We start from the raw sequence: 24,949 nt of genomic DNA, 5'->3' as shown, positions 1-24,949 counted from the left end.
AAGATGGGTAGATCGCTTGAGCCCAGGAGTTTGAGACCAGCCTGGCCAATAGTGAGATTCCCACCTCTCCAAAAAAAAAAAAAAAATTAGTTGGGTATGGTGGTGTGCGCCTGTAGTCCCTCCCAGCTACTTGGGAGGCTGAGGCAGGAGGATCTCTTGAGCCCAGGAGTTCAATACCAGCTTGTGTAACATGGCAAAACCCCATCTTTACAAAAATTAGCTGGGCATGGCCCCATCTGTAGCGTGCGCCTGTAGTCCCAGCTACCCGAAAGACTGAGGTGTGAGGATCACCTGAGCCTGGGAAGTCGAGGCTGCAGTGAGTGAGCCGTGATTGCACCACTGCACTCCAGCATGGGTGACCCTGTCTCAAAAAACAACAAACAAACAAACAAAAACCCCACCCCAACACAGAGAAATGCCCAGGCCCCTGGTTTCCACTCAGACTTCTCTTTGTTGCAGCTGAATGAAACTGCTGATCTTGTTCAACATGGTATTACATAATGCCCCCCCAGGCCCCTGCCAAAAAAAAGACAAGAATGGGAGAGTGACTGAATAAATGATAATCAGGAGACTACTCGTTAAGCACAATGGAACGCAGGAAACATTTACCAGGATATCTCGAAAAAAACATTCCGGCAATAGCTCCACATAAGGAACATATATATTGAGCAAAGAAAGTGGAGAGCCCATCTGTGCCTGGGTGTGGGAAGTGGCTGCCCGTCCCGGCCCTTACTTTGCCCGAGCTTCCCGCCTGCCCCGTCAACAGCCTCCCTGGGGCTCTGCCCTCTGCTGGGCAGTGGGGCACCCGCTATTGTTCCTGGACTAAGCAGGCACCAGCAGGATGACTTGTAGACAACAGCCAAAGTTTATTTAACGTGGGAATGCTTACAATAAATAAAGCAGAGGGGTAAAGAGAAACAGAACAGTACCTTGAGGACAAAGAAACCCCAAATCCAACACAAAAATCAACTCCTGCCTTCTTCTGTATGCCCCAGGCTCTGAGAAGCCACTGTTCCTCCCCAGGGTAGAGAGACTGCAAGGCCGGCGGCCAGCAGTGCACATCCCCAAGCAGTAGCTGGGACCCTGGGTCCTGAGGGGCCACTGGAGACCTAGGAAGCCTTTGCAAGGGCAAAACCCAATGGCAACATGCCCACGAAAGCTTCAAGTCAGAACGTGGGCCTGCAAAAGACATTTCTGGGCTCTGCTCTCTCCTCTAGGCCCACACACCTGCTGAACAGACATCTGTGCCCAGGCACCTCCCAGAAGCCCCTTTATTATGGGACATCTACTCTCTGTTCCTGTCCTCACTGGCCCTTCCCATCATCTCTCTGAAGACTCTTATTATGGCTGCCTCCTAATTCTTCCAGAGCAGCCACACCCAGGACTGTGACGGGCTCTCACCCACTGTGGGGTCACAGACAGGCATGGGGCTGGCTCCCATCCCAGCTGCCTCCCCCAGCATCTTCAGAGGTGGGGTACACAAGACTTTCAGGGGGCTGGCAAAGCTGCAGGAACTGTGCAGCTTAGGTGAACCCTGGATTCTGCAAGCCCCAGTGGAGTTTTCTCGGCTTCTGGAACCACAGGCCAGAGCTGCCAGGGCAATGGGGCTCCCAGCTTTGGTAAGGGCTGTTGGCATTAAGTGGCACCCGGTGGCTGGAGGGGTCTCCCAGGGAGGACGGAGCCTGCCCCACACTCTCCCACAGTTTCCTGGAGTGCTAGAATTGGGGTTCTCCCACGCTGGCTCAGAAAGGCACCAGGAGTTCCTCCTCTTGCTCAAAAGACACACTCCCTCCTCCCAGGTCCTCCAAGTGGCCAAAACACTCAGTGGCCTGGAGGGGCAGGAGAGGCAACAGGACTCCTCCAGGAGGGCCGGAGTCACTGGGGAGCCAGGGTGTCCCCGGACCCACCTTTCGGCCGGCAGATAGTCATCGGGGTCGGGCTGCTGGACAGGGGTGAGAAGAGGGGCCGCAGCGTCCCCGAGAAGGGGATCTCGGGGAAGATGAATAGCAGTGACCCATCGGTGGCGCTGTAGAAAGAGAGATGTCCGGCCTCGTAGTCCAGAAAGATCCCCACGCGCCTGGGTGGGTCCCGGAGTGGAGCCAAGGCCCGTTCCGAGGAATTGTAATAGCTCCCCAGGAAGACCAGGATCCAGAAGCCGTTGCCCGCGGACAGCTCGCCCTTCTCCTTCCTGTTCACGTTCTCCCTGCACACCCCCAGGGCCCAGCTGGTGCGGTCCCCAACCTCCACCTCCCAGTAGTGGCGGCCTGAGGTGAAGCGCTCCTGGCCCAGCACGCAGGGGCCGGGGTCAAAGCGCTCTGGGCTGTCCGGCAGGGCCTGCCGTAGGTCCCCCCGCTGCACGCTCCGCCTGTCTTCAGACAGGATCAGCTCAGGGTTGGCGGTGTCCGGGTCCAAGGTCACGTCCCCTGCAGAGAGAGGCCCAAGGTCACCCAGGCACAGCCACAGGCAAGCTGGGGCCATCTGCCCATGTCCTGGGCATGTGGGTACAATCCTCCCAGTCGGACGGCCTGGCTCTCTGCCCCGGGCCTGTAGCCTCACAACCTCCTGGAGTAACTAACTGTCTCCAAGTGGACATCCTCTCCCCACTTAGCTACGTCCAGTTGCAACTTACAATGTCCTACAAATTGGTCCATGTTTTGCCTTCAGATATGAAGAGGGAATCTTGGTTGCTTTTTTTTTTTTTTTTTAAAGAGGCAGGGTCTTGCTCTGTGGCCCCAGGCTGCAGTGCAGTGGTGCGATCATGGCTCACTGCAGCCTTGATCTCCTGGGCTCAAATGATCCTCCTGCCTCAGATCCTCCCAAGCTGCTGGGATTACAGGCGTGTGCCACCATGGCTGGCTCCTTTTTTTGTTTTTTATTTGTAGAGATGGGAGTCTTGCTATGTTTCCCGGGTTGGTCTTGAACTGATGGCCTCAAGCAATCCTCCCGCCTGAGCCTCTCAAAGTGCTGGGATTACAGAGGTGAGCCAATGCATCCAGCCTGTTTTTCCTTTCAATCCCCAAATGAAGGATGTGAATTAGGGCAGCTGTCCCAACCCTGACCACTCCGATTTCAGATCTATCCACCTCTGGAGGCCTGCACACAGTTCCTACACAACAGGCTCCTGACCTGCTAGCAAGAGCTGAGGATAGTACTTCCTTTGGGTGACTGTGATACAAGACTCAGATTTGGGTTTTGTGCCCAGTTCCTGGCGCAGAGCTCACAGAACCCTGGGAATTTCCTGAGTGATAGAAGCATCTTGTGCTATCATAAGATGCCCCTTTCCATCACACCTGAGTTGACGCCACTGCAGTGGCTGAGGTGGGGACCTGAGAGCCCAGCATAGGGCCAGCCACCAGAAAGACCATTCCTGTCAGTAGAGGGCGGGAACGCTCAGCCCCAGCCTCCGACCTCAGGAAGGGGAAAGGGGTCTGAGGTTGAGCCCCATCACCAATGACCAATGATTTAATCAATCATAACCATGTAATGGAACCTCCACAAAGACACCTAAACAGCTCTTGGGGCTCGGGGAGTTTCCAGGTTGGTGAGCACACTGAGGTGCTGGGAAGGTGCACCCAGGGAGGGTGGGAAAGCTCTGTGCCCTTCCCCAGGCTTTGCCCATGTGTCTCTTCCATTTGGCTCTTCCTGAGTGGTATCCTTCACAATAAACCAATGACAGTAAGTAAAGTGCTCTTCTGAGTTCCATGGGCTGTGCTAGCGAATGCTCACATCTGCAGAGGGGCTGAGGGAACAGAAGTATGGGCAGCCCCTGGAAGTTGTGACTGGCATCTGAAGTGGGGGCAGTCTTATGGGACTGAGCCCTTAATCTGTGGGGTCTGTACTAACTCCTGTAGTGTCAGCACTGGCAATTCTGTTCAATGCTGAATGGAATCCTTGGATACCCAATTCGTTTCCAGAAGTTGAAGAATTGTTTGGTGTGAAAATACCCACACAACTGATGTCAGAAGTATGAGCAGAGGACATTTTCCCAACAACCCACCACCATGACACTGTGAGTTTAGAGCTGGCAGTGGCAGGGCACAGAACATGTGGCTGGCTGCCCAGGTCCTTGGCGGGTCCCCTCCTGGAGTCATCTCCCCACCTGGGGCCTCCACACCTACCTCGAAACCTCCGCAGTGTCTCTACCAGTCCCGGGACCCTGCACACGGTCCTCAGCTCCATAGGCACAACTTCTGGGGGCTGCAGCTTCACATCCTGGACCCTAGAGGGGACAACCCAGGTGTCGTCGCCATGGCCAACAGCTGGGTCCCACCCCACTCCCTCCTGCCCCCCCAGGAGAGGCTGGGTTCGTACCTGCGCAGGGCGTCCTTGATGTCCTATGTGGGGAGGAGAAACAGCACACTCGGTGTCAGTGACCATTGCTTGCTCCTGGAGTCCCCTCCCCGCCCCTGGAGCCTCGCCCCGTCCCCCTCTCCTACATTTGAGCGTCAGGCAGCAAAAACACACACAGGGGGCCATAAACCACCCGCAGCAAGGCTCAGACACAGGAATACTGGACAGAGGCTCTGGCATGTGTGCCAGGAGGCATCACCAATGGGGTGCAGCCCAGCCCTGCGGACCAAGGCCCACTTCTGCCTGACACTTGGATGTAGGGCATCTGGCTGTTGGCTCACTCACCCAGAGCCCCAAGTGGGCGCCTCTGGGTGCCAAGGACAGGACAGGTACACATCCCAGCCTTCAGCATAGGGGCGCCTCCACCCCAGCTGGAGCCCAACCCTGTGGTTGCACTGCTTCCTCTCCCAGCTCCACCTGCCCTGCAGGCTCCCTGCTCAGCCCCACTCTTGGGCGTGCATCCTTCCTGTGTCACTGCCTGATACGTGATAGCATCTGACTCCATGTTAGGGCCCGAATTGTGTCCATCCCGCCAAATCCGTATGTTGAAGCCAGAAACTTCAGGACTTCAGAACTTGACTATTAGAAAAAAGGGCTTTTAAAGAGGAAATCATAGTAAAATGAGGCCATTAGGGTGGGCTGCAATCCAAAATAACTTGAGTCTCATAAGAAGGGGCGACTAGGACACAGACACCCACAGAGGGGAGACCCTGTGAGGATACAGGGAAGAAAAGGCATCTACAGGCCCAAGAGATAGGCCTCAGGGGGAACCAGCTTTGACCTCAGTCTTCCAGTGTGCAGGACTGGGAGACAATCAGTCTCTGCTGGGGAAGCCTCCTGGCAGGTGGTACTCAATGTGGCAGCCCGAGCTGGCGTGATACACCCAGGTATTGGAACATCAGCTCTTAGGAGGCATGGTCTTGTATCTCTTAGAGCAGTCTTCAGTGCACTGCAGGGATTTAACCCACACTGTCAAATAGACGATCCCACACCATGTTCATTCTAACACACGTGGTGCCAGCTACCAGGCCAGGATGCAGAGGTCAGTAAGACATAATCCCAGAGGAGTTCAAGACCAGCCTGGGCAACACAGCAAGGTCCCATCTCTAAAAAAAAATTTTAAAATTAGCTGAGCTTGGTGGTGTGTGCCTACAGTCTCACCTACTCAGGGTACTGAGATGGAAGGATCGCTTCAGCCCAGGACGTCGAGGCTGCAGTCATAATCACATCACTGTACTCTAGCCTGGGCGACAGAGTGAGACCCTGTCTCAATAAATAATTCATAAATAAATAAATAAAGAGGAGACTCTTGGTAGGGTTCTGAAGCCCAAGAAGAATTTGTTGGTAGACACAGGGGGAGTGCGCAGGGTGAGGGAGGGGCGTGCACAGGGCAGGGGCAGATGGCGCTGGTGTGAGCAAGGCAGCTGGGAGCAGCTCCACCTTGGTTATTCTACCTGGGGTGGGCGGCCCACCCCTGGTGTCATTTGGAAACAGGTGGTGGCTGTCACAAGGCCGGGTGCAGGGGCGGCAGGAGAAGGGCTTGGGGGTAGAGAAGAACCTTGGCCTCGACAAGGGGGTTTGGTCTCTGCACAGAACACGGGCCCTCCAGGGGCAGCATTGACTTGAACAAAACCACTCTGCGGCTACAAGCAGGGCCTGCTGAAGGGGGCAGCCAGGACCCCAGAGTCCATAGCAGCCAGGGCCCCAGAGTCCACAGCAGCCAGAGCCCCAGTGGGTGGATTCCTGGGAGTCACTCAAGCCCTTACCTCCACTGTGCAACCCCTGTCCATTCGGCCTGGGTGCTGGGAACCCGGGTTGGGTTCCCCTACCCAACCAGGGGCCAAGGGTGCAAAGCCATCCCCACCTGTCCCTCTCAAACCAGCACACAGCTCACATCAACACAGAGCTGCTGAGGCTGCTCTCCTGCAACCCCCATGTGGGCAGACCCCCACAGCATGCAGGCCAGGGCAACTCTGTGCTGGCAGGTTGGGGGGACAGGAGGGACCTCCCTGAAGCCTTGTAGCCAGGCCAAACCTGGGCAGGGAGCTTGGCCAAGGCATGGACGGGTGGGCCACTCAGCGGGGTGAATGCAGGTGGGTGTATGAGACCCAACACCCACCCACCCGCCCACATGCCACAATGTGTCAGCTGAAAGCCCAAATTGCATCTTCACACAAACCCTGTGGGTCCCCATTTCCAGGTCAACTCACCTTCCTTCTAAACCCTTCCTGGCTTCTCCAACACCTGTCCTCTCTGCCCTCCCTGAGGGCTCCTCCTCAGTCTTCTGGGTACGTCCCCACCCCACAATTTACTGACCACAGGACCCTCTCCTATATTCCTCAGTCTTCCTACAGACGCTAGCCGAGCGTCCTTCCCGCTTCCCAGGCTCAAAGCCAGTTGATGTCCAAGCTGGTGCACGCGGCACACGGAGTGGAGGAGCAGATGCTGCAGACTCGGAGGTGGGGGAAACTACCTACTGGGTACAGTGTGCACCATTCGGGTGATGGCTACACTCTGACTGCACTTGTACCCCTTAAATCTACAAACAAACAAACAAAAACAGAAAAAAGCTTACAATAGAAATGACAAACGAAACCAGGAGCCGGTGCCTGGACTGATGTTCTGCTGGGCTCCAGAGGCCGGCAGCAGGTCACCCCCTGTGCAAAGCCGCCCAGCCACATCTGCAGCATTGTGGGCTCCACCTGGGTCTGGCAGCCCTGCCCCACCAGTGGCTGAATTCATTCACACACGGCCTCTCTCCTCTGTGGGAGCCAGAATTGCCCAGGGGCCCATTTCCCTCTGAATCTTGGGACCCCTTGAGTCTACACCATGCTGGCCATGGAACACGTTCTCCATTTTGTGAGACAAACATCCAGATGAACCCCACGGGAGGATGATAGCAGACACTCCCAGTCCACACGGGGCCTCTCAGCATGGGAGTGCCGTCAGTCCTCATCAGTGCACGCTTGCCAAGCGGGGAGAGCTGACTCCAGGCCGCCTGACCTGCCGCCAGGCCACAGGCCAGGGCGTCCACTGGTTCTGGTTTGGGGGTGCACCAAGGAAAGCCCAGGCCCAGGGGGCCGGCTCAGGGAGTGGAGCCCACACATGGGAAAAGACTCTCCTGGAAGCAGAGGAGGAGGAGACCGCCCCCCATAATGGAGATGCATGGGGTGTGCCAGCGGGGTGAAGACAGAGTGAAGGGCGAGGACTTCCTGCTGGGGACACCATGGCAGGAATCCTATGGGAGGCCCAAGGTGGTCCCAGCGAGCACATGCCCACTCTGCTGTGCCCACAGGGAGCAGCAGTGTCAGTCAGGACGAGATGAAGTGACCTTATGTAATCACTTAAGAAACACCACCTGTTTACATCTACAGAGGAAAATTGATTTTCCCTTTCTCGGCACGTGGGTTTTGGGGGTGGGACATCTGTCCTGCTGCTGACTCAGCATTTCACAGGCAACAGCCAGGCACATCCAGCCATGCCATTCACCTCTCAGCCCAGACAACCTCTCTGCCCCTGCTTCTTGCACTTTCTGGTTCTCCCTCCCCCAGTGTGGCCAGGCCATGCCCGTGTGGCCACCATGGCTGCTCCCCGCCCAGCTCACCTGCAGCAGCCCCAGCGCAGGCAGCTGGCAGCGGCCCTCGAGCTCGGCGATGAGCTCAGCTAGATGGGCGCTCTGCTGGCCTAGGTGGGCTGCGCCCTCCCGCAGCCGGGGCAGCACCTCCAGCTCCTCCTCCTCCAGCCTCTGCAGCAGCTGCTGCTCCTCCTCTGCCAGCAAACGGCGAAGACGCTCGAACTCACCCAGCACGTTCTGCCGCTGGCTCTCCACCATCTTCTGTGGAGCACAGGGAGAAGGACAGCTGAGGCCAGACCCCAGGCCCAGCCGGACCCCAAGTTTGGTCAGACCCCAAGCCCACCCAGGGGCCTGGCCGCACCCAACCCCACCCCCGGGGCCTGCTAAAGCCAAAGCACAGCACCAGGTGTGGCAGGACCCCAACCCTACCACCTGGTGCTGGCCAGACCCCAAACCCACCTGTGGCACCTCCCAAACCCCAAATCCACCACTCAGGGAGAGCCAAATCCCATTCTACCACACAGGACTGGCTAGACCCCAAATCTAAATCCAGGGCCGACTAGATCCCAAATCCACTATCTAGTCCCTCCCCAACTTCCAAATCCACCCATTGGCTTGGTAGAACCCTGCATCTACCACCTGGGGCCAGCTGGACTACAAATCTACCACCCAGGGTCCCTCCTGACCTCCAAATTCTCCCCTGGGGCTGCCCAGATCCCAAATCCACCACCCAGAGCCTCCCAGACCCGAAATCTACCCCAGAACTGGACAGATCCCAAATCTACTCCTCAGGATGGCTGAATCCCACATCTATGACCTAGTCCCTCAAAACCTCCAAATTTACCTCCAGGGCCCAGACCCTAAATACACCTGAGAGTTGCCACCCAAGCATGCTGGGACCCCAGGATGGGGCCCTTGCAGTATGGGAGCCCACGCCCACGACCTGGCAGGACAGGTGCACATGGGAAAGGACCAGCCCTTCAGTGGGCTCGGTGGGGCCAGGCTGAAGCAGTGACTGGTCCTGGGGCGCCAAGGGCAAGTGTGCCTGGCCAGCATCGCCCCCTGGGGTCTCCTATACAGGACCTTCACCCCCTGCCCTGCCACCCAGGACCCTGGGAGCCCCAGCACCTGCCTGCCACAAGACGCAGGTCTCATCCGCCTGGGCTTGGAACAGCAACGCATCCTGCATCTGCTTCCGGAGATGCTCCAGTGACTTCTCCAGCTTCGCCTACGGGAGAGGCCAGGCAGGACCATGAGACATGAGTCCTGTCACAGAAGCCTGCCCTTTTGCACCTGACACCCTGCCCCCTCCTCAAAGACAATGGGGACAAACTGAAATCTGCCTGGTGAATCAGGGAACTCAATGCCCTCCAATGAGCGTGAGCCCTCATGGTAGGTGGGCAGCCTCTTGCCAGAGGCTGACAGCCCCAGCCACATTCTTTCCTTTTTCTCATATGGGGCATTTCTAGTCCTCGACCTTGCTACCCTAGCCCAGGCCTCACCCCCCTTTGCAAAGCTACCTCAAGGGTTCTGGCTGCCCACCCCATCTGTCCCCAAGTTGGCTCTGAAGGTGCTGAGCTCTCCTATTCCCAAACCAGTGTCTACTCCTCCTCCTCTTCCTTCTCACCTGCTGGCTCACATAAGGGCCTTGGACCAAGCCTATGCTGGGGTCCAAAAATTCTGCCCTATGCCCCCACAAATTCATAGGTTGAAATCCCAACACCCAGTGTGATGATGTTACGAGGCGGGGGCTTTGGGAGGTGACTAGGTCAGGAGGGCAGTGCCGCCACGATGGGATTAGTGTTATAAAGGAAACCTCGCCCCTTTCACCATATGACAACACAGTGAGAGGGTGTTGTCTGTCAACCAGGAAGCACCCTCACCAGACACCAAACCTGCCAGGGCTTGATCTTAGACTTCCAGCCTCCAGAGCTGTGAGTCTCCAGCTTGTATACATCTGCCATGTGCAAACCATGGTGTTTTGGTAGGACAGTCAGCACGGACAGACATGCCTGGCTGCCCACCCCATCTTTTCTCCAAGCCACTCGGGACCTTGTGCATTTTCAGCTTCATCAGCTATCACTGTAATAAGCCCCAGGATGGGTACACTTCCATTCTGCTTTCTTGGTCCTTAATTCTCATTCCCACGGTTCCTCATGCTGTGCATACCAGGAAGCAGTGAAAATCCTGTACACAAGCTCACTGTACTGTGTGTGCTTGGGGTGCCCTGAACCCACTTCTCGAAGGGTCTGCTCACTTGCACCCCATCTGACACCCTTATCAGCAACGGGCCCTGTGCTGGCCACACCTCTTTGCTTCTCAGCCACCCCAAGTCTTGGCTCTCATCTCTCGCTATCCACGCTCTGGAAGGATGGAGGTGCTGGGAGGGTCCAGAAGTCTGCCCCGGTAGCAGAGCCAGGACTTCAGCCCAGCTGCCTGGCTCCAGGTGCTCACTTTAGTTCACCACTTGGCCTCACGATTCGGGAAGACCGCTGGAGCACCAAGGACATGTCCAACTGCTTTACTGTCTCTGCCTAGGCTCAGCTCTCATGTGAGCTACAAGAACCCCAAATGGCGGTCCCTGTCCCCAGGCCTCTCTCCTCACTGCTGCCGACCTGTTCCAGAAAACTCAGGCCTGGCCCCTGTGACCCCAACCCCACCTCAAACACTTGGCCCAGTGCCTCTCACTTCTCCCTCAATGCCTCAGTCCCTACGGGACATTTTCAGTTTTCTTTTTTTGAGACGGAGTCTCGCTTTGTCCCCCAAGCTGGAGTGCAGTGGCACGATCTCGGCTCACTGCAACCTCTGCCTCCTGTGTTCAAGTGATTCTTCTGCCTCAGCCCCCTGAGTAGCTGGGATTACAGGTGCCCATCACCACACCCAGCTAATTTTTGTATTTTTTGTACAGATGGGATTTCACCATGTTGGCCAGGGTGGTCTCGAACTCCTGACCTCAGGTGATCCGCCCACCTTGGCCTCCCAAATTGCTGGGATTACAGGCGTGAGCCACCACACCTGGCCAACGTTTTCAGTTTTCAACACTAAGGTTACAAACAGCATTTGATCAGATGGAATGGGCTGTAAAGCAGCACAACATACCCAGCATGGCAAAGATCTTGCATTTCAGGTACCTGCATCTTTGTGTCTCTGGCCAGATCAGAACAGAAACCTCTTACCCTGCGTGTAGTCAGAACTGGGATGCTGGGGCTTGGTGCAGGCCTGGGATCTTCCCTGGCCTCCTCCTTCCTGTGGCAAACCCCCTCCCCACACAAGTGCCATCTGACACACAACCCAGAGAGATCTGGGGGCCATCTTCTCTCTCCCATGGTGCTGCTTCCTGGAACTGGAGCTTACTGGGACTTCCCTGTTTACCACCTCGGGGCAACCCAGCCTGGGGCTTGTTCAGCTGTCATGACCCCAGGTCAGGGCCAGGCAAGGAGTGAACCTGTCATGGAGCTAATGGGCCCCAGCTCTGGCAAGTGGACACACAGCCCCATAGGTGGGACTGAGCTTTCTAGGCCCATGGGGGCAGGTAAAAGCAGTTTGCTGTGGTTAACATAACCTAGGCTCTAAGGCAGTGAAGAACAGGATGTCATCCCCAAATATACCGCTGTGGTACAAGAATTATTCTGAGTAAAAGCAGATGCAGGAAGAGCTCTCTGTACTCCTATCTGCCTAAAAGTAGGGTATTCATTCCCCATGAGAAAGGCACCCTCTCTCTACCAGGAAGAGGAGGGCACTCTAATCCCAGGAGATGATTCTGCCTAAACAGACCTTACTACAATGACCATTATCTTGTGTTAATTCTTCCCATCTATTTCCCAGTCACTTTCCCACAATCTATCAGTCCTAGACGCCCAATCCCATTTCTGTGTCCAGTCACTTCTCCACAATTCACAAACCTTTGCTGAAATACGCTTTCCTATGAAGTTCTTGTGCATGTGAAACTTAAAATATTAATCAAATTGTATGATTTTTTTTCCTGTTAATTTGTCTTGTGCCAGTTTAATTTGCAGCCCTGAGCCACTGAACCTAACAGGGTAGAGGGAAATTTTTTTCTTCACCTGCAAAAGAAAGGGTTAAGTGCTATCCCATGAAACTATATCGAGTCAACTCTATAGAGCTATTGGGCACTCTCTGCACCCATTGGGGTAATTGGTGTCACAAGGGTAATTCTGCTGGGCTAACATGTTTCAGGTGTAGACATTCCTGCATGGGCAAAGAAAAGAAAACCCAAATGAATCTGTGTCTGAACAAGCCCACGGATATGGCTCTAAACCACCTTTCTGCTAAAATCCAAAGCAGAAGGGGACAGATTCAGATTTATTCTAGTATCCCAGAAGTTTGCTCTGTGATAGGGACAGACCAAGCTCAGTACTGATTCTAACACTGCCTTAACTGCTCATCTGGCACACACAAGTGACCATGATGCAACACACAAAGTGCGGTCAAGAAAGCTCCAAAGATGCTGCCATCTGCCCCACACGTAGGCTCCCAGGAGCACACCTGCAGCAGGTCAGTGAGGAAAGAGGACAGCGGGAGGGAGCGCAGGCCAGGGAACGTGTGCCCCAGGCCCTTCAGCTCGGGGTTTATTTGGGTTTTAAGCAGCAAGACAAGGGGAGAAAAGGCAGGCTGAGCCCTGGCATCTCAGATGGCAGAGATGGCTCCCAGTACCCCACCCAGAAATGCAGGGCAGCCCTGGAGGGGAGGTTAGAGAGGAAACGACTGTGTCCCCTCTCATCCTGCCCAGTCTGGGGCTTTCCCAGGACTTAAGTACTGACCTGCTAACACAGTCCCTGCAGGGAGTCCATCTAGGATCGGCCACCTCTGAGGTTCTCCCACTTTCCTCTGATTCCGGCTCCTTTCTGGCCAGTGTATGGCCACATTTTCCTTGCCCCCACTCCACCACCTTCCACCTTCCTCTCTTAGCCTCTATCTATGGGAGGTACGCCCCTCACCCCCAAGAGCAGGGTCTCATTGGCGGCCATGGTCCCAGCCTCAAGGGGCCTGGTTGAAACAGGCTGTGTCATGAGCCCCCACAGCCACCCTGCGCGACACCCCCCTCACAGGCCCACGGCAGGCTGCATCCTGAGCTCCCCGCCCTAGACAGAGACAGATTACTCCCGGAGCAGTCCCCCAAACCTCCCACCCGCCCAGGCCTCCCCAGTCCCCGGCTCCCCGACGCCCCTGCACGCCACCCCCGCCCAGGAGCACCTTGAGGTCTTCGGCCGCGTCCTGCAGCGGCCGCACGCGGTGCGCCCAGTGCTCCCCAGAGCGCTCGCAGGCCGCACACAGGAGGCGCAGCTCGTCGCCACAGAAGGCGGCCAGTGGCTCGCGGTGCGCGGGGCACACGCCCTGCGGGACCGGCGACGGCGGGTGCAGGCGCCGCGCCATCTCGGCCATCTTAGCAAGCGGGCGGTTGGGCCGCAGGTTCCTCTGCGGGGACAGCTCGCGGCACTCGGGGCACGCGTACGGGCCCTCGGGCTGGCCCCAGCAGCGCCGGATGCACTCGCGGCAGAAGTTGTGGCCGCAGTCGGTCATCACCGGATCCGTGAAGTAGTCGAGGCAGATGGCGCAGGTGGCCTCCTCCTGGAGGTTGGTGGACAGGTCGGGGGCGGCCATGGCGCGGACAGAGGGGAGGAAGGCGGTACTATCCGCGGGGCGGAGGCGGGCGGACTCGGGAGCTCGCGGGGACGCGGGGTATCCGGGTGCGGCGGCGCAGGCTCGGGCACTCCGGGGCGCGAGGCTCGGGACTCCCGGGTGCTTGGGCTCCGGGGCGCGGGGACTCCAGGGCGCAGGACTCTGGGTTTCGGTAGCGCTGGGCGCGTAGGCTCCGGGCGCTCGGGGGACGCGGGACGTAGGGATCCCGGATGCCGGCAGGAAGAGGAGCCGAGGCGGAAGCAGGAAGCGACTGGGTGGGTTTTGTGTTTTTTTTTTTTTTTTTTTTTTTTTGGAACAACCCGCTTTTGCCTCCGATTGGCCGCTGCCAGTCACGCGGCCCGCGGGCGGGACGGAATTGGAGAGCTTTCACTTGCTGACCTGGCGTCACCACCGCTCCGGTTCTTGTGGCCAGGTCTTTTACCCCTGCCCTGGGGAGGACTCAGGCGCAGGGGAGGGATGGGGACAGGGGGCGGGGCGCAGGGGAGGGATGGGGACAGGGGGCGGGGCGCAGGGGCGGGATGGAGCAGGGGGCAGGGCAAGGAGGGATGGGGACTCAGGGCGGGGCACACGGAAGCAACTGCAAGGACTAAGGGAGTCCGCAGCCTGGGGCATCGGAGCCCTTCGCCATACCCCTGGTGCGTCCTCACCCCCTCAGCCCGTGCTTCCCAGGGCGGGTATCCTCGGAAGGCCCGGCCCTCACAGCCTTGGCAGGCCAAGGTCAGAATGATTGGAGTTGGGGGATGGGACGGGGGCATCCCTCCAGGACCAGCTCTCCAGGAGGCCACATTCTTTCTGCGGGAACCACTCCAAAGGGGCATGCTGTTCCAGGCAGCCCCTCGCGCAGACACTCCGGCTTTGTCGAGGTAGGAGTACGCTTACTCTGGAATTCTGCCTTGCTAGTGACTGACACAGGCTGTTAAAGTGCTTGACCCTGCAGGGGTGGGTGGGGGGGTTCCTTGGAAAAGGTAAGGGCGCTGTGGAAAAGAGGCCCCTACATAAATCCTAACCTCTTTGGGATTTTGCCCCTGCTCGTGCAACTTTGGGGATCGAACGGGATGGGGGTGGGCAGCTCTGAGGCTTTTTACGGGTTCAGCCTTTCCCATTTTCCCCCATCGAAGGACCCAATAGGATGCATAGGACATTTCTATGGGCAACCTGGGACCATCCCTGACACAGCAACCACCCCTGCTCCTCCCCACCATAGGATATTTCTACTTCTTTGACAGAGTAACCTAAACCCCTGGGGGGGCTGGGAGCCACAGATTCCTGTCATTCCAAAGTGGGGGTGGGGGCATGGCTAAAAAAAACGTGACCACGCTGTTCCTGGTGTGTAGGTATGGATTTAGAAATCGGTCCACTCAGAACGCAGGGGCTTTCAAAAGTTTCCTCTAGGAAGCATCTGTCAGTATACCCTCTTAATGTTTGACAGTTCTAATCACAATTATATTTAGAATTTGAGAAACCCCCCTGTGTGTCTAATGGCTGCCAGCGTGATGCCAGAGAACCCTGGCAGGTGGCCTGCAGTAAGCAGAAGGCCCGCACCTTCTGCAGAGCCAGGAGCAGTGCCCGAGTCCCCCGGCCTGTGTCTATCCTTTCACCCACATGGTCACTGTGGAGATGACCATCTGACCAGACTTCGGAGCCCCCAGGCAGAAGAAAGGCTGCAGGGGGCCCGGGAAGGTGGCCTGGGAGTAGGTGTGCAGGTGGGACCCATCGCTTACACTGTAGAAGGACACCTCCCCGGCTTCGAAGTCCAGGAAGATGCCCATGTGGCTGGGAGGCTCCATCAGCATGACCGGGGTCAGGGCAGAGAAGGTGGATAAGTACTTGGTCCCCTTGGACAGCTGCACCACCCAGAAGCCGTTTTCGGGGCACTTGGGGACCCTGTCTTTCCGGCTCACGTTGTCCCTGCACACACCCAGGGCCCACAACGCGTCCCCGGTGATGTTCATGCCCACCTCCCAGTAGTGCCTCCCAGAGGAGAAGGCCGTCTGGCCCACAGCACAGGGGTAAGCCACAAATCGGTCCTTGCTGCAGAACCCACTGCCCTCCGGCGAAGAGCCGAGGTAGCGCCTCTGGCGGCTCTCATACAGGAGGAGGTAGGGGTACGCGGAGGTGGCATCAGGCACCACATCCTCTGTAGATGGGCGTGGTGGTGGAGAGATGGGGAGAGGTGTGGGGCATTCAGGGTCAAAGGTGGGAGTCCCCGGGCCCTAGTGGTGGATGTGGCCAATGGTCCCCTAACTCCGCAGAGGCCTCCCCTGCTGTGAATCTGGGGTTACTTGATGCTTCCACACACCAATTGTGTGTGGGCATTGGTGGCAATAAGGTACAGGGGGCTGGGCAGAGAGACCACTGGGAACTCAACAAGATTCATCCCATGAATTAGAACCACCAGTAACGCCACCCTACGAAGGCACAGTGAATAGCCAGTGACCGTCACCAGGCAGTGCACTTGCAGAACCCCCCCCATTGGTGGCTTCCGAGGCTAGGGGGTACAGTGGGGCATCGCCAAGAGATCCTGGGTCAGAGGTCCTGGCCCTGGGTGCCCACTTACCTAGAAAGCCTCTTAGCACTTCAATCTGTCCGGGAACTCTGCACACAGTCCTGGGTCTGGTTGGGGGGGCAACCTCTGGGCACTGCACACTCACGTTGTTCTTCCTCCGGTGGGCACACACAGGGGAGTCTTATTGACTCCCCTGGCCCGACAGTCTTATTGTCCCCCCCGCCCACCGCTGCCACTGCCCCCGCCCCTGCCTGAGGGGACCACATACCTGCTCAGTGGTTCCTTCATGTCCTGCAAGACAGGGACGGAGGGTGGGGAGTGAGCCAAGCTCCTGGCTCACATCAATGTCCCTGCTCCCTTCTTGTCCGTGTCTTAGGGCAAGACCCATCCTGTCCCCTGGGCATTCCCTTCCCACAATTGAGCTTCATGGCACTCCTGAGCCTTCCCCACTGCCCTGGCTCCCACTACCACCAGAGCCCCCAGTGCCTCACCTAAGCTGAGCTACCCTGTCAGCCCACAGCCACACACCTGAAGTCCTGCAACTCAGGAGAGGCGGAGGGACCCCTTCCAGGCAAGTGGCCACTCAACACTGACCCTCCTCTCCCATTTCAGGTGGGTGCGGCCCACTCAGCAGGAATGGGGTGGGGCGCAATTGGGTGCAGTTTGGGGAGGGAGGGGGGTGGGTAAGAGACTGAGCACCTGGGGATTTTCTGTAGCCTCTTTAGGGATTCAGAGTTCCCTAAAGAGATCACTGTTTACTTCTCTGGCCTGGAAGCTACAAGGGACTTGTTTTCCAAAGGCCATATTTCTAGTTGCCAGAGCGTGACCCTAACTCTAGGCAGGGACTCTCATGCAGGTGGCATGCTTGGCCCTCTGCTCATAGGAGCACCCTTCTACCAGCTGCAGGGGCTTTTCCTTCAGTTGGTCAGCAAACCAGTGTAGTGGGTTGTGAACAGGCTGCTTTGTTTTTCCTTTTCCTTTTTTTTTTTTTTCCTAGATGTGATCTCACCATCACCCAGGGTGGAGTGCAGTGGCGCAATAGCTCACTGCAGCCTTGAACTCACGGGCTCAAGCAGTCTTCCTGCCTCAGCCTCCTGAGTCCTGGGACCACAGGCGCACGCCACCATGCCCTGCTAATATTTTTAAGTTTTTGTAGAGATGGCGTCTCATCAGCCGTAATCAAGCCCCCTCTCCAGGGCCATGGCACACAGGCTGGTCCCGGGAGACAGGCTGGCTGCTTCACCTCCCCACTGCCATTGCCACACAACTCACTCCTGGGACAGTGCACCTCCTCCACACCGAGACATGGAGTCCCTGTCCCAAAGCCACACCTGGCTGCCAGGTGTCCCAAGCCACCTCTCTGGACTTGGAAGGAAATGGGGACACTGTCTCAGGTTGGAACCTGTAAGGGGCTGACTTGTGTCCCCACTAATTCACAGGTTGAAGCCTGAACCCTCAGGACCTCAGAATGTGACTGTGTTTGGAGATAGCATCTTTAAGGAGGGAGTTGAGGTCACTGGGGTGGGCCCTAATCCAGTCTGACTGGTGTCTTTATACAAGGAGATGATTAGGACAGAGACGTGCATAGAGAGATGATGCCGTGAGGACGCGGGGAGGAGACAGCATCTTCAGGCCTAGGAGAGAGGCTCAGGAGGAACCAGGCCTGCCCGCACCTTGGCCTCAGCCACCCAGCCTCCAGGACTAGCAGACTGGGAGCTAACAGCCCTTTCCTGTTGGCTGCCTCTTCCCCAAGCCCAGCGCCCCCTGCCCATGCCTGTCAGAGCTCACATCCCACCCTGCCTGCCAAACCTACTGGCTCACCTGCAGCATCTGGAGGGGCGCCTGTGTGCTCCGCTCCTCCAGCTGCAGCAGCAGCAGCTCCAGAGAGTGACCCTGCCGGTCCAGGCAGGCCACGCTCTCCCGGAGCCTGCTGGCAGTCTCCTCTTCTTCCGTCTCCAGAGCCTGGAGGAGCCTCTGCTCTTCTTCCACCAGGTAGAGGTTCATCTTCTCAAACTCCAGCACAATGCGTTCTCTCCGCTCCTTCACCTTGCCCTGCAGGAGTGGAGAAGCCCGGCATGTTGCCAGCAGGTGGCTCAGCTCCAGGGATGCTGGCACCTCTCCCCAGGGCCCTGGTGACCCACAAGATCACCAGCAACTGGAGCTTTAGTTGGGGACCAGGAACTGTGACAGAGGCCCCCACCTCTGCTATCCTGTGATACACTGAGTGTAACCCTCTGAGCCCCGAACTGCAACTTCTACACATCCAAACACCCATGCACCCTTGCTCTGAGGAGGTTCAGAATGTCCACCCCCAGATAAGCCTCTTGGGCATGTTAAACAAAATTTATGGGTGGCCATTGTTTTTTGTTTTGTTTTGTTTGAGACAGGGTCTCGCTCAGTTGCCCGGGCTGGAATGCAGTGGCACTTATTGCAACCTTGACCTCCTGGGCTCAAGCCATCTGAGTAGCTGGGACCACAGGCATGCACCACCACATCCAGCTAGTTTTTAAATTTTGTGTAGGGACAGGGTCTTGCTCTGTTGCCCAGGCTGGAGTGCAATGGCACAACCACAACTCACTGCAACTTTGACCTCCTGGCCTCAAGTGACCCTCCCACCTCAGCCTTCCAAGGAAGTGGGACGATAGACATGTGTCACCACCACCATGCCCAGCTAATTTTTAATTTTTTTGTAGAGACAGGGTCTTGCTATGTTGCCCAGGCTGGGGTTCAGCGGCATGATCGTGGTTCACTGCTGTCTCAGACTCCTGGGCTCAGGTGATCCTCAGGGCCACTGTTTTGAACTGGGCTCCTGCGCTGGGTCCTAGAAGACCAGACCCAACCAGAATGGAGTCACTGGTGCTAATGAAACCAAGGGGTTCACTGATCAGGTCAGCCTGCCCTGATTGCTTTTTGTTATTTTGTTTTTCCTTTTTCCATGAAGCTGAAGGCTGTGCCTCTGAACGCTGACGCCCAACCTTCACTGGCTGCTTTATAGATAATATTCACAGGTCACCATGGGACTGGTCGCTTCAGGAATGTGGGGCAGCTCCTGTCCAGCTGAAACCAGTTGAGACCATCTGCCCTTCAAGTGGACCTGTCCCAGTGCCCGAGGTGGCCTTTTGATGTCAGAGGGCCAAAACTTCCAACCTCAGATCATGCTAAGGCTGCCGTTTCTGGTACCTGTGTCCTGTGAAATGCCATGCACCCCGATGACACCTGCACAGAATGGGCCTGCTGGACCACCCTGCCTCCGTAGTTCATAAAGACTCCCAAGCTGTGTCACTTGGGAGGCGGGTTTAAGAGCTGTTCTCCCTCCTCCTCACTCAGCGGCCTTGCAAATAAATCTTTTCTCTTAGCTGGATGCAGTGGCTAACGCGTGTAATCCCAGTGCTTTGGGAGGCTGAGGCGGGAAGACAGTTTGAGCTCAGGAGTTCAAGGCCAGCCTGGGCAATAGCAAGACCCTGTCTCTACAAAAAAAAAAAAAAAAAAAAAAAAAAAAAGCCAGTCTTGGTGGCAAGTGCCTGTAGTCCCAGCTACTCAGGAGGTTGAAGCAGGAGGATCACTTGAGTCCAGGAATTTGAGGCTGCAGTGAGCTATGATTGCATCACTGTGCTCCAGCCTGGGCCACAGAGCGACTCTGACTCAAGAAAAAAACAAAAAATAACAACAAAGATCTCTAAATCTGTTTTAATTTTGTGTTTTGACAGGCATTAGGATTAAGGTTAACTAAAGGCCACTGAGAACCCGCAGAAGCAGGAAAACCTGTTTGCCTCCCCCATTAGCTGCCTAAAAAAATAAAGTGCCTGGCCTGGCGCGATGACTTATGCCTGTAATCCCAGCACTTTGGGAGGCCGAGGCAGGCAGATCACCTGAGATCAGGAGTTCAAGACCAGCCTGACCAACATGGTGAAACCCCATCTCTACTAAAAGTACAAAAGTTAGTCAGGCATGGTGGTGGGCACCTGTAGTCCCAGCTGCTTGGCAGGCTGAGGCAGGAGAATTGCTTGAACCCGGGAGGCAGAGGTTGCAGTGAGGTGACACTACACCATTGGATTCCAGCCTGGGCAATAAGAGTGAAACTCCATCTCAAAAAAAAAAAAAAAAAAAAATTAAAAAGTGCCCTTTCATGAAGGAAATTTCCAGGGTCAAGGCATCTATACCAGGAAGAGTTCCAAAAACAACTCTTCACCTGAGACACTTGTTTAAATACTTAACCAACATCACCTGCCTCCCCAGCCCAGAGGCCCCCAAGCCCTATTCCTTTGTGGTGCTGACCTATGCCCCTGCCCTCTGGCTGCCTCCTTTGTGGTATTGAGCCCCCACCTTCTGGCTGCCTCCTTTGTGGTACTGAGCCCCCGCCCTCTGGCTGCCTCCTTTGTGGTACTGAGCCCCTACCCTCTGGCTGCCACTTTGAGTCTGATTTTTGAGGCCCCTTCTCTCCACCCTATGTGTGCATCTGTAATTTAAAATTGCCTTTTTATGTTTTTCTCTGCTGTTCATCTGTCTTAAGTCAGTTTCATTCTGAGGCCAGCCACAGAACCTAGAAGGGTAGAGGCAACTTTCTTCTTTTCCTGCCGCTGCGGCAGCATATCCCCACGGGCAGACACAGACGTGGAAATGCAGGAAGATGGAGCAGCAGCAGGAAAGGGACTGGACAGCCCTGGGCACCCACCTGCCACTCGGCTAAGCTCTGCTCCTCCCTGGCCTGCAGATTCCCTGTCCTGGTGATCTGCTCCCGAAGGTACTCCATGTCCTCCTCCAGCTTCAACTGTGGGACACACAAACCGCAGGATTTGGGATCAGCGATCCCCCCACCTCCTGCCTAGAGTCCAGTTGTGCTCGCTGAAACTGCATCCACCCCAGAGACCCTCCTCAGGAGGGGCAGGGGATCAAAATACGTCACCCAGAATGTGCCACCTTGGATTATTTTGAGCTGAAGGCACTTAAAAAAGGGCAGGTGTAAGAATTGCTGTGACCCTCGGCCTTCCTAAGAGCAGAAGGCACAGCCACCATGCCAGAGAGGCCTGCCCTAGGCCAGGAGGAAAGCCATGTTCTTACCAAGGGCGGGAAAGCTGAAACCAGAGAAATCTGTGCAAAGGGACCCTGCTAAACTAACCCTCATCCTCCTCAGGTACATGTTTGGCTCTAACATGCTTCCATGGGCCTCTGGCTCCTTGGGAGCGACTCCTGGGTCATGGAAAGCTTACAGGGAATGAATTTCAGTGCTTTGCTTCTGCTTATCTGTCTCAAATCAGTTTGGTTCTCAGAGCCACCCAAAATACTCTAAGAGAGGAGAGGTAAGATTTTGCAATGCCTGCATCATACAGTGTAGGCCCACATTGTCCCCAGGGACACCCCTACCCAGCCACAGGCCACCTTGTCCCCTGGATGCCTCCTCCCCAGCCCCTGACTCGGGCCACTTTGTCCCTGGACACCTCCTCCCTCCCCCATGATCTGGGTCACCTTGTCCCCCTGGATGCCTCCTCCCCGGCCCCTTGACCTGGGCCCCGATATGGCCCACCTTGTACCCCTGCACTGCCTCCTCGGCGGGCAGCACCCTGTGCAGCCGGTGCTCCCGGGACTCCCTGCACACCACACAGATGGGGCTCTGGTCCTTCTGGCAGAAAAGCTTGAGGGGCTCGTGGTGCTCCTGGCACAGGTCTTGCTTCTGCAGGCCAGGATGCTGCCGCGCCATCTCGGCCACCTTGGTCAGCAGCCGGTTGGGCAGCAGGTTCCTCTGCGGGGACATCTCTCTGCACTCGGGGCAGGGGAAGGAGCCCTTCCGCTTCCGCCTCCCCTTCTTGCCCCGCGCCTTTTCCCAGCTCAGCTGGATGCACGCTCGGCAGAAGTTGTGGCCACAGGCGGTCATCACAGGGTCTGTGAAGTAATCCAGACAGATGGAGCACGTAGCTTCCTCCTGCAGCTTTCTGGCGAGTTCCACAGCCTCCATGGCTCCTGGGAGACACGAGGCAGGTTCCCGCTTGAGGGACTCTGGAGAGAGTTGGAGGGAGCAGCCCGATGATCTGGGCGCCGGCAGTGTGCAACCGTCCTGTACAGCCTCCCTTTACAGAGGAGGGCTAGGACTGCAGTCCAGTTAGAGAGTCCAGAGTCATCATTTTTAGCCTTGTCAACAACAGACACAGATGCCTCCCCAGAAACTACACAGACCCTCCCTGACCAATGCTCTGCAGGCCCCTCCGCCTCTCCTCTCCACTGGGCCTGGACCCTACCCGTCCACTTCCGCCTGCTGCTGGCTACCCCCAGCTCCACATCTCATCAGCTCCTCCTCCCCGACAGACCGTTGCCGGCTAGGCCTTCAACCTGCCTTTCTGGAGAAGCCTGCTAGGTCAGCTTAGGAAGAAGCCCCTACCCTTGGAGCCTTCCCTTATTCACTTTCCATCCACTGACCCCACCCAGATCCCCACTCCAACTCCCCCATACATCCCCAGCTGTCTTTGCTGGCGCAACTCTCCCATTGCAAGTAGCCTGACTAAAGAGCCTTTCAAATGTCAGAATTTTTTCTTTAACAAAACCTCGTACACCAAAGGAAGAAGGGATGGGCTATCAGAGGAAAAAAGCTCTCTTCCATTCGGTAGTGAGGTGGGGTTCAGAAAAAACGCGTGTGCATACACGCACAGACGAACACCCATACACATACCCATGCATGTATACAAACGTGCATGTGCACACACGCACACCCACGCATACACACCACACAAATACAAACATGTACGCACAGAAACACTCATCCACAAACAGCACACACAGGCACAGATGCACATATCGGTAAACATGCATGCATGTACACACAGGTACACGCGCTCACACACGCACAGGCACACGAGCATGCACATAGATGCCCCCTGCAATCTCAACACTCGCGACCCCACGCAGTGGAGATCTACAGCCTTTCGCCTACGCCACGGGGTTGCTATGGGGACCGAGTTGCAGAGGGAGTTGAAAATCGCGTCTACACTGCAAGCACGATTCTCCCCTTCCGTTCTGCCATCCCCTAAAGCGAGGGCGTCTAGGGGTCTCAGACTTCCCCGGCTCTGTCCCACGTCCAGTTTCTCGGAGCTTTCTGCACGCCAACCACCCGGCGCCAGCCCTCCGACTCCCCCCAAGAGCCCTAACGGAGGCACCCAGCCCACCCTGACCGAAGCCGGGCAGGGACAGCGGCAGCGGGCGTGGGGCTCTGGCTCTGGCTGCCGGGATGGCTGTCCTTCCCGCTGTGGTCCGCTAGGGTCCCGGTAGAGTTACCTTGTTGAAGCGCGCTAGCCCCTCCAGGGACGCGGCGGCCGGCGGAGGCGGGAAGGCCGGGCGTTGGAGGGCAAGGAGGACCGGGTTAGGCTTAGGTCGTGGCCCAGGCGCCACAGGAGGGTGGCCTAGGCGGCGGGGTGGGGGGTACTCACCGCTGGGAAGGGGGGCCCGCACAGCGCCTAGCGCACCTGGCCGAGCGCTCGCTGCCGGGAAAGGCTGGGTCTGCCCCCACGAAGCCCAGGAGGCTGCGGCCCGGCCCGGGGCGTGGGGGCCTGGGGTCGGGAGGCCTAGGGACTTTGTGGCGTCAGCGGGGGCTGGGGGGCGGCGGGGGAGGGGAATGCTGGGCGAGGGAGTGTTCGGCGGCCGGGACTGGGGCGGCGCCTCTTAGGACAGGTTGGGGGTGGCTTGGGGAAGGAAGGCGGCAGGGGGTGGAAGGCTCTGGACGAGGCGGGGACAGGCGCAGCGGGTGCTTACTGGGCGGTGGGGAGGATGTGGTCCACAGCCCAGCGAAGGGAGGAGTCTTGTTGGCCTGGGGTGGGACTTTTAGGGGAGGTTAAGGGAGTGTGGAGGGTGGGGAGTTGGGGGGTTACTTGGGGGTGGGGAGTGGAATGGGGACAGCTGGTGGGGCTAGGGGCGGGCAGGCGAGCGTCAGGGTGGGGGGAGTGGGATTGGAAGAGGCTTCTCAACCCGGGATTGGGGCTGCGGGAGGGCACGCGAGCCCCAGGCTGGAGGGTTAGGTGAGGGGCTAAGTTGGTCGGGGTAGGGGATGGAGAGGAGTTTGTGGGGGCTGGGGTGGGGGCGAGGCAGCAGGAGCGAGTGCCTGTTGAGAAGCTATGAAGGGGGTCCCCAGGAGCAGCCAGTCAGCCCCCAGGTCTGCCCACGTGGTTGGCAGTCAGCATCAGGCTGAGGGTACAGGGAGGGGCGTCCCAATCCTGTGGGCGGACCAGTTTGGAGGGACCACCTGGCAGGTCAGGTCCCCTAGAACCAGGCGGGATGGGGTGGGTCTTGGCGACACCCCAGGTGGTTTTGTTACCAGAAACAGGTCCTGATCCAGACCCCAAGAGAGGGTTTTGGATCTTGGGCAAGAAAGAATTCGGGGCAAATCCATAGAGTAAAGTGAAAGCAAGTTTATTAAGAAAGTAAAGGAATAAAGAGTGGCTACTCCATGGGCAGACCAGCCCCCAGGGCTACAGGTTGCCCATTTTTATGGCTATTTACTGATTATATGCTAAATAAGGGGTGGGGTATTCATGAGTTTCCCAGGAAAAGGATGGGCAATTCCAGAAACTGAGGGCTCCTCCCCTTCTTAGACCATATAGGGTAACTGTGACCTTGTCTTGGCATCTGTAAACTGTTGTGGCACTGGTGAGGGTATCTCATAGCATGCTAATGTATTAAAATTAGCATATAATGAGCAGTCATGATAACCAGAGTTTATTCTGGTCGCCATCTAGGTTTTGGTGGGATTTTGCCGGCCTCTTCACCACATACTGTTTCATCAGCAAGGTCTTTATGACGTGTATCTTGTGCCAACCTCCTATCCCATCCTGTGACTTGGAATGTCTAACCTCTGGGGAATGCAGCCCAGCAGGTCTCAG

At 57.0% G+C, this 24,949-nt stretch overlaps 2 protein-coding genes and 1 long non-coding RNA gene across 13 annotated transcripts; 1 reads left to right on the top strand and 2 right to left on the bottom strand.

The window, feature by feature from the left end:
• Nucleotides 1-846: 846 nt before the first annotated feature.
• On the bottom strand, nt 847-14,265 carry TRIM11 (tripartite motif containing 11). 2 transcript variants are annotated; one of them, XM_008963572.4, is made up of 6 exons: nt 13,139-14,265; nt 9,057-9,152; nt 7,955-8,182; nt 4,312-4,334; nt 4,119-4,219; nt 847-2,423 (listed from the first exon to the last, which is right to left on the bottom strand). In XM_008963572.4, the coding sequence occupies exons 1-6, from the start codon at nt 13,544-13,546 to the stop codon at nt 1,876-1,878; spliced, it is 1,404 nt and encodes a 467-aa protein (XP_008961820.1). In that variant the 5' UTR covers nt 13,547-14,265; the 3' UTR covers nt 847-1,875. The 2 variants fall into 2 exon arrangements, with proteins under 2 accessions (XP_008961820.1, XP_003804822.1); XM_003804774.5 differs by having other exon boundaries at nt 7,955-8,185; nt 13,139-14,262.
• On the bottom strand, nt 13,845-23,935 carry TRIM17 (tripartite motif containing 17). 9 transcript variants are annotated; one of them, XM_055104882.2, is made up of 8 exons: nt 23,504-23,819; nt 21,613-22,046; nt 20,764-20,859; nt 17,913-18,143; nt 16,360-16,382; nt 16,143-16,246; nt 15,544-15,722; nt 13,845-14,516 (listed from the first exon to the last, which is right to left on the bottom strand). In XM_055104882.2, exons 2-8 carry the CDS (start codon nt 22,039-22,041, stop codon nt 14,502-14,504), a joined length of 1,077 nt encoding a protein of 358 aa, XP_054960857.1. In that variant the 5' UTR covers nt 22,042-22,046; nt 23,504-23,819; the 3' UTR covers nt 13,845-14,501. The 9 variants fall into 9 exon arrangements, with proteins under 9 accessions (XP_054960857.1, XP_063452777.1, XP_003804824.1 ...); XM_063596707.1 differs by lacking the exon at nt 23,504-23,819 and adding an exon at nt 23,826-23,935 and having other exon boundaries at nt 13,845-15,722; XM_003804776.6 differs by having other exon boundaries at nt 13,845-15,722; nt 21,613-22,082; nt 23,504-23,826.
• LOC129394952 (uncharacterized) lies at nt 14,297-20,269 on the top strand. 2 transcript variants are annotated; one of them, XR_010109951.1, is made up of 3 exons: nt 14,297-14,448; nt 16,605-16,703; nt 17,652-20,269. It is a non-coding gene; the product is annotated as an uncharacterized LOC129394952 (long non-coding RNA). The 2 variants fall into 2 exon arrangements; XR_010109950.1 differs by having other exon boundaries at nt 17,531-20,269.
• Nucleotides 23,936-24,949: the final 1,014 nt, after the last annotated feature.

Source organism: Pan paniscus, chromosome 1, assembly GCF_029289425.2.
Source record: "Pan paniscus chromosome 1, NHGRI_mPanPan1-v2.0_pri, whole genome shotgun sequence".
In the NCBI taxonomy this organism is placed as follows: domain Eukaryota; kingdom Metazoa; phylum Chordata; class Mammalia; order Primates; family Hominidae; genus Pan; species Pan paniscus.
Note: the sequence above shows the minus strand (reverse complement) of the source record. Positions and strands in the feature narration are given on the sequence as shown.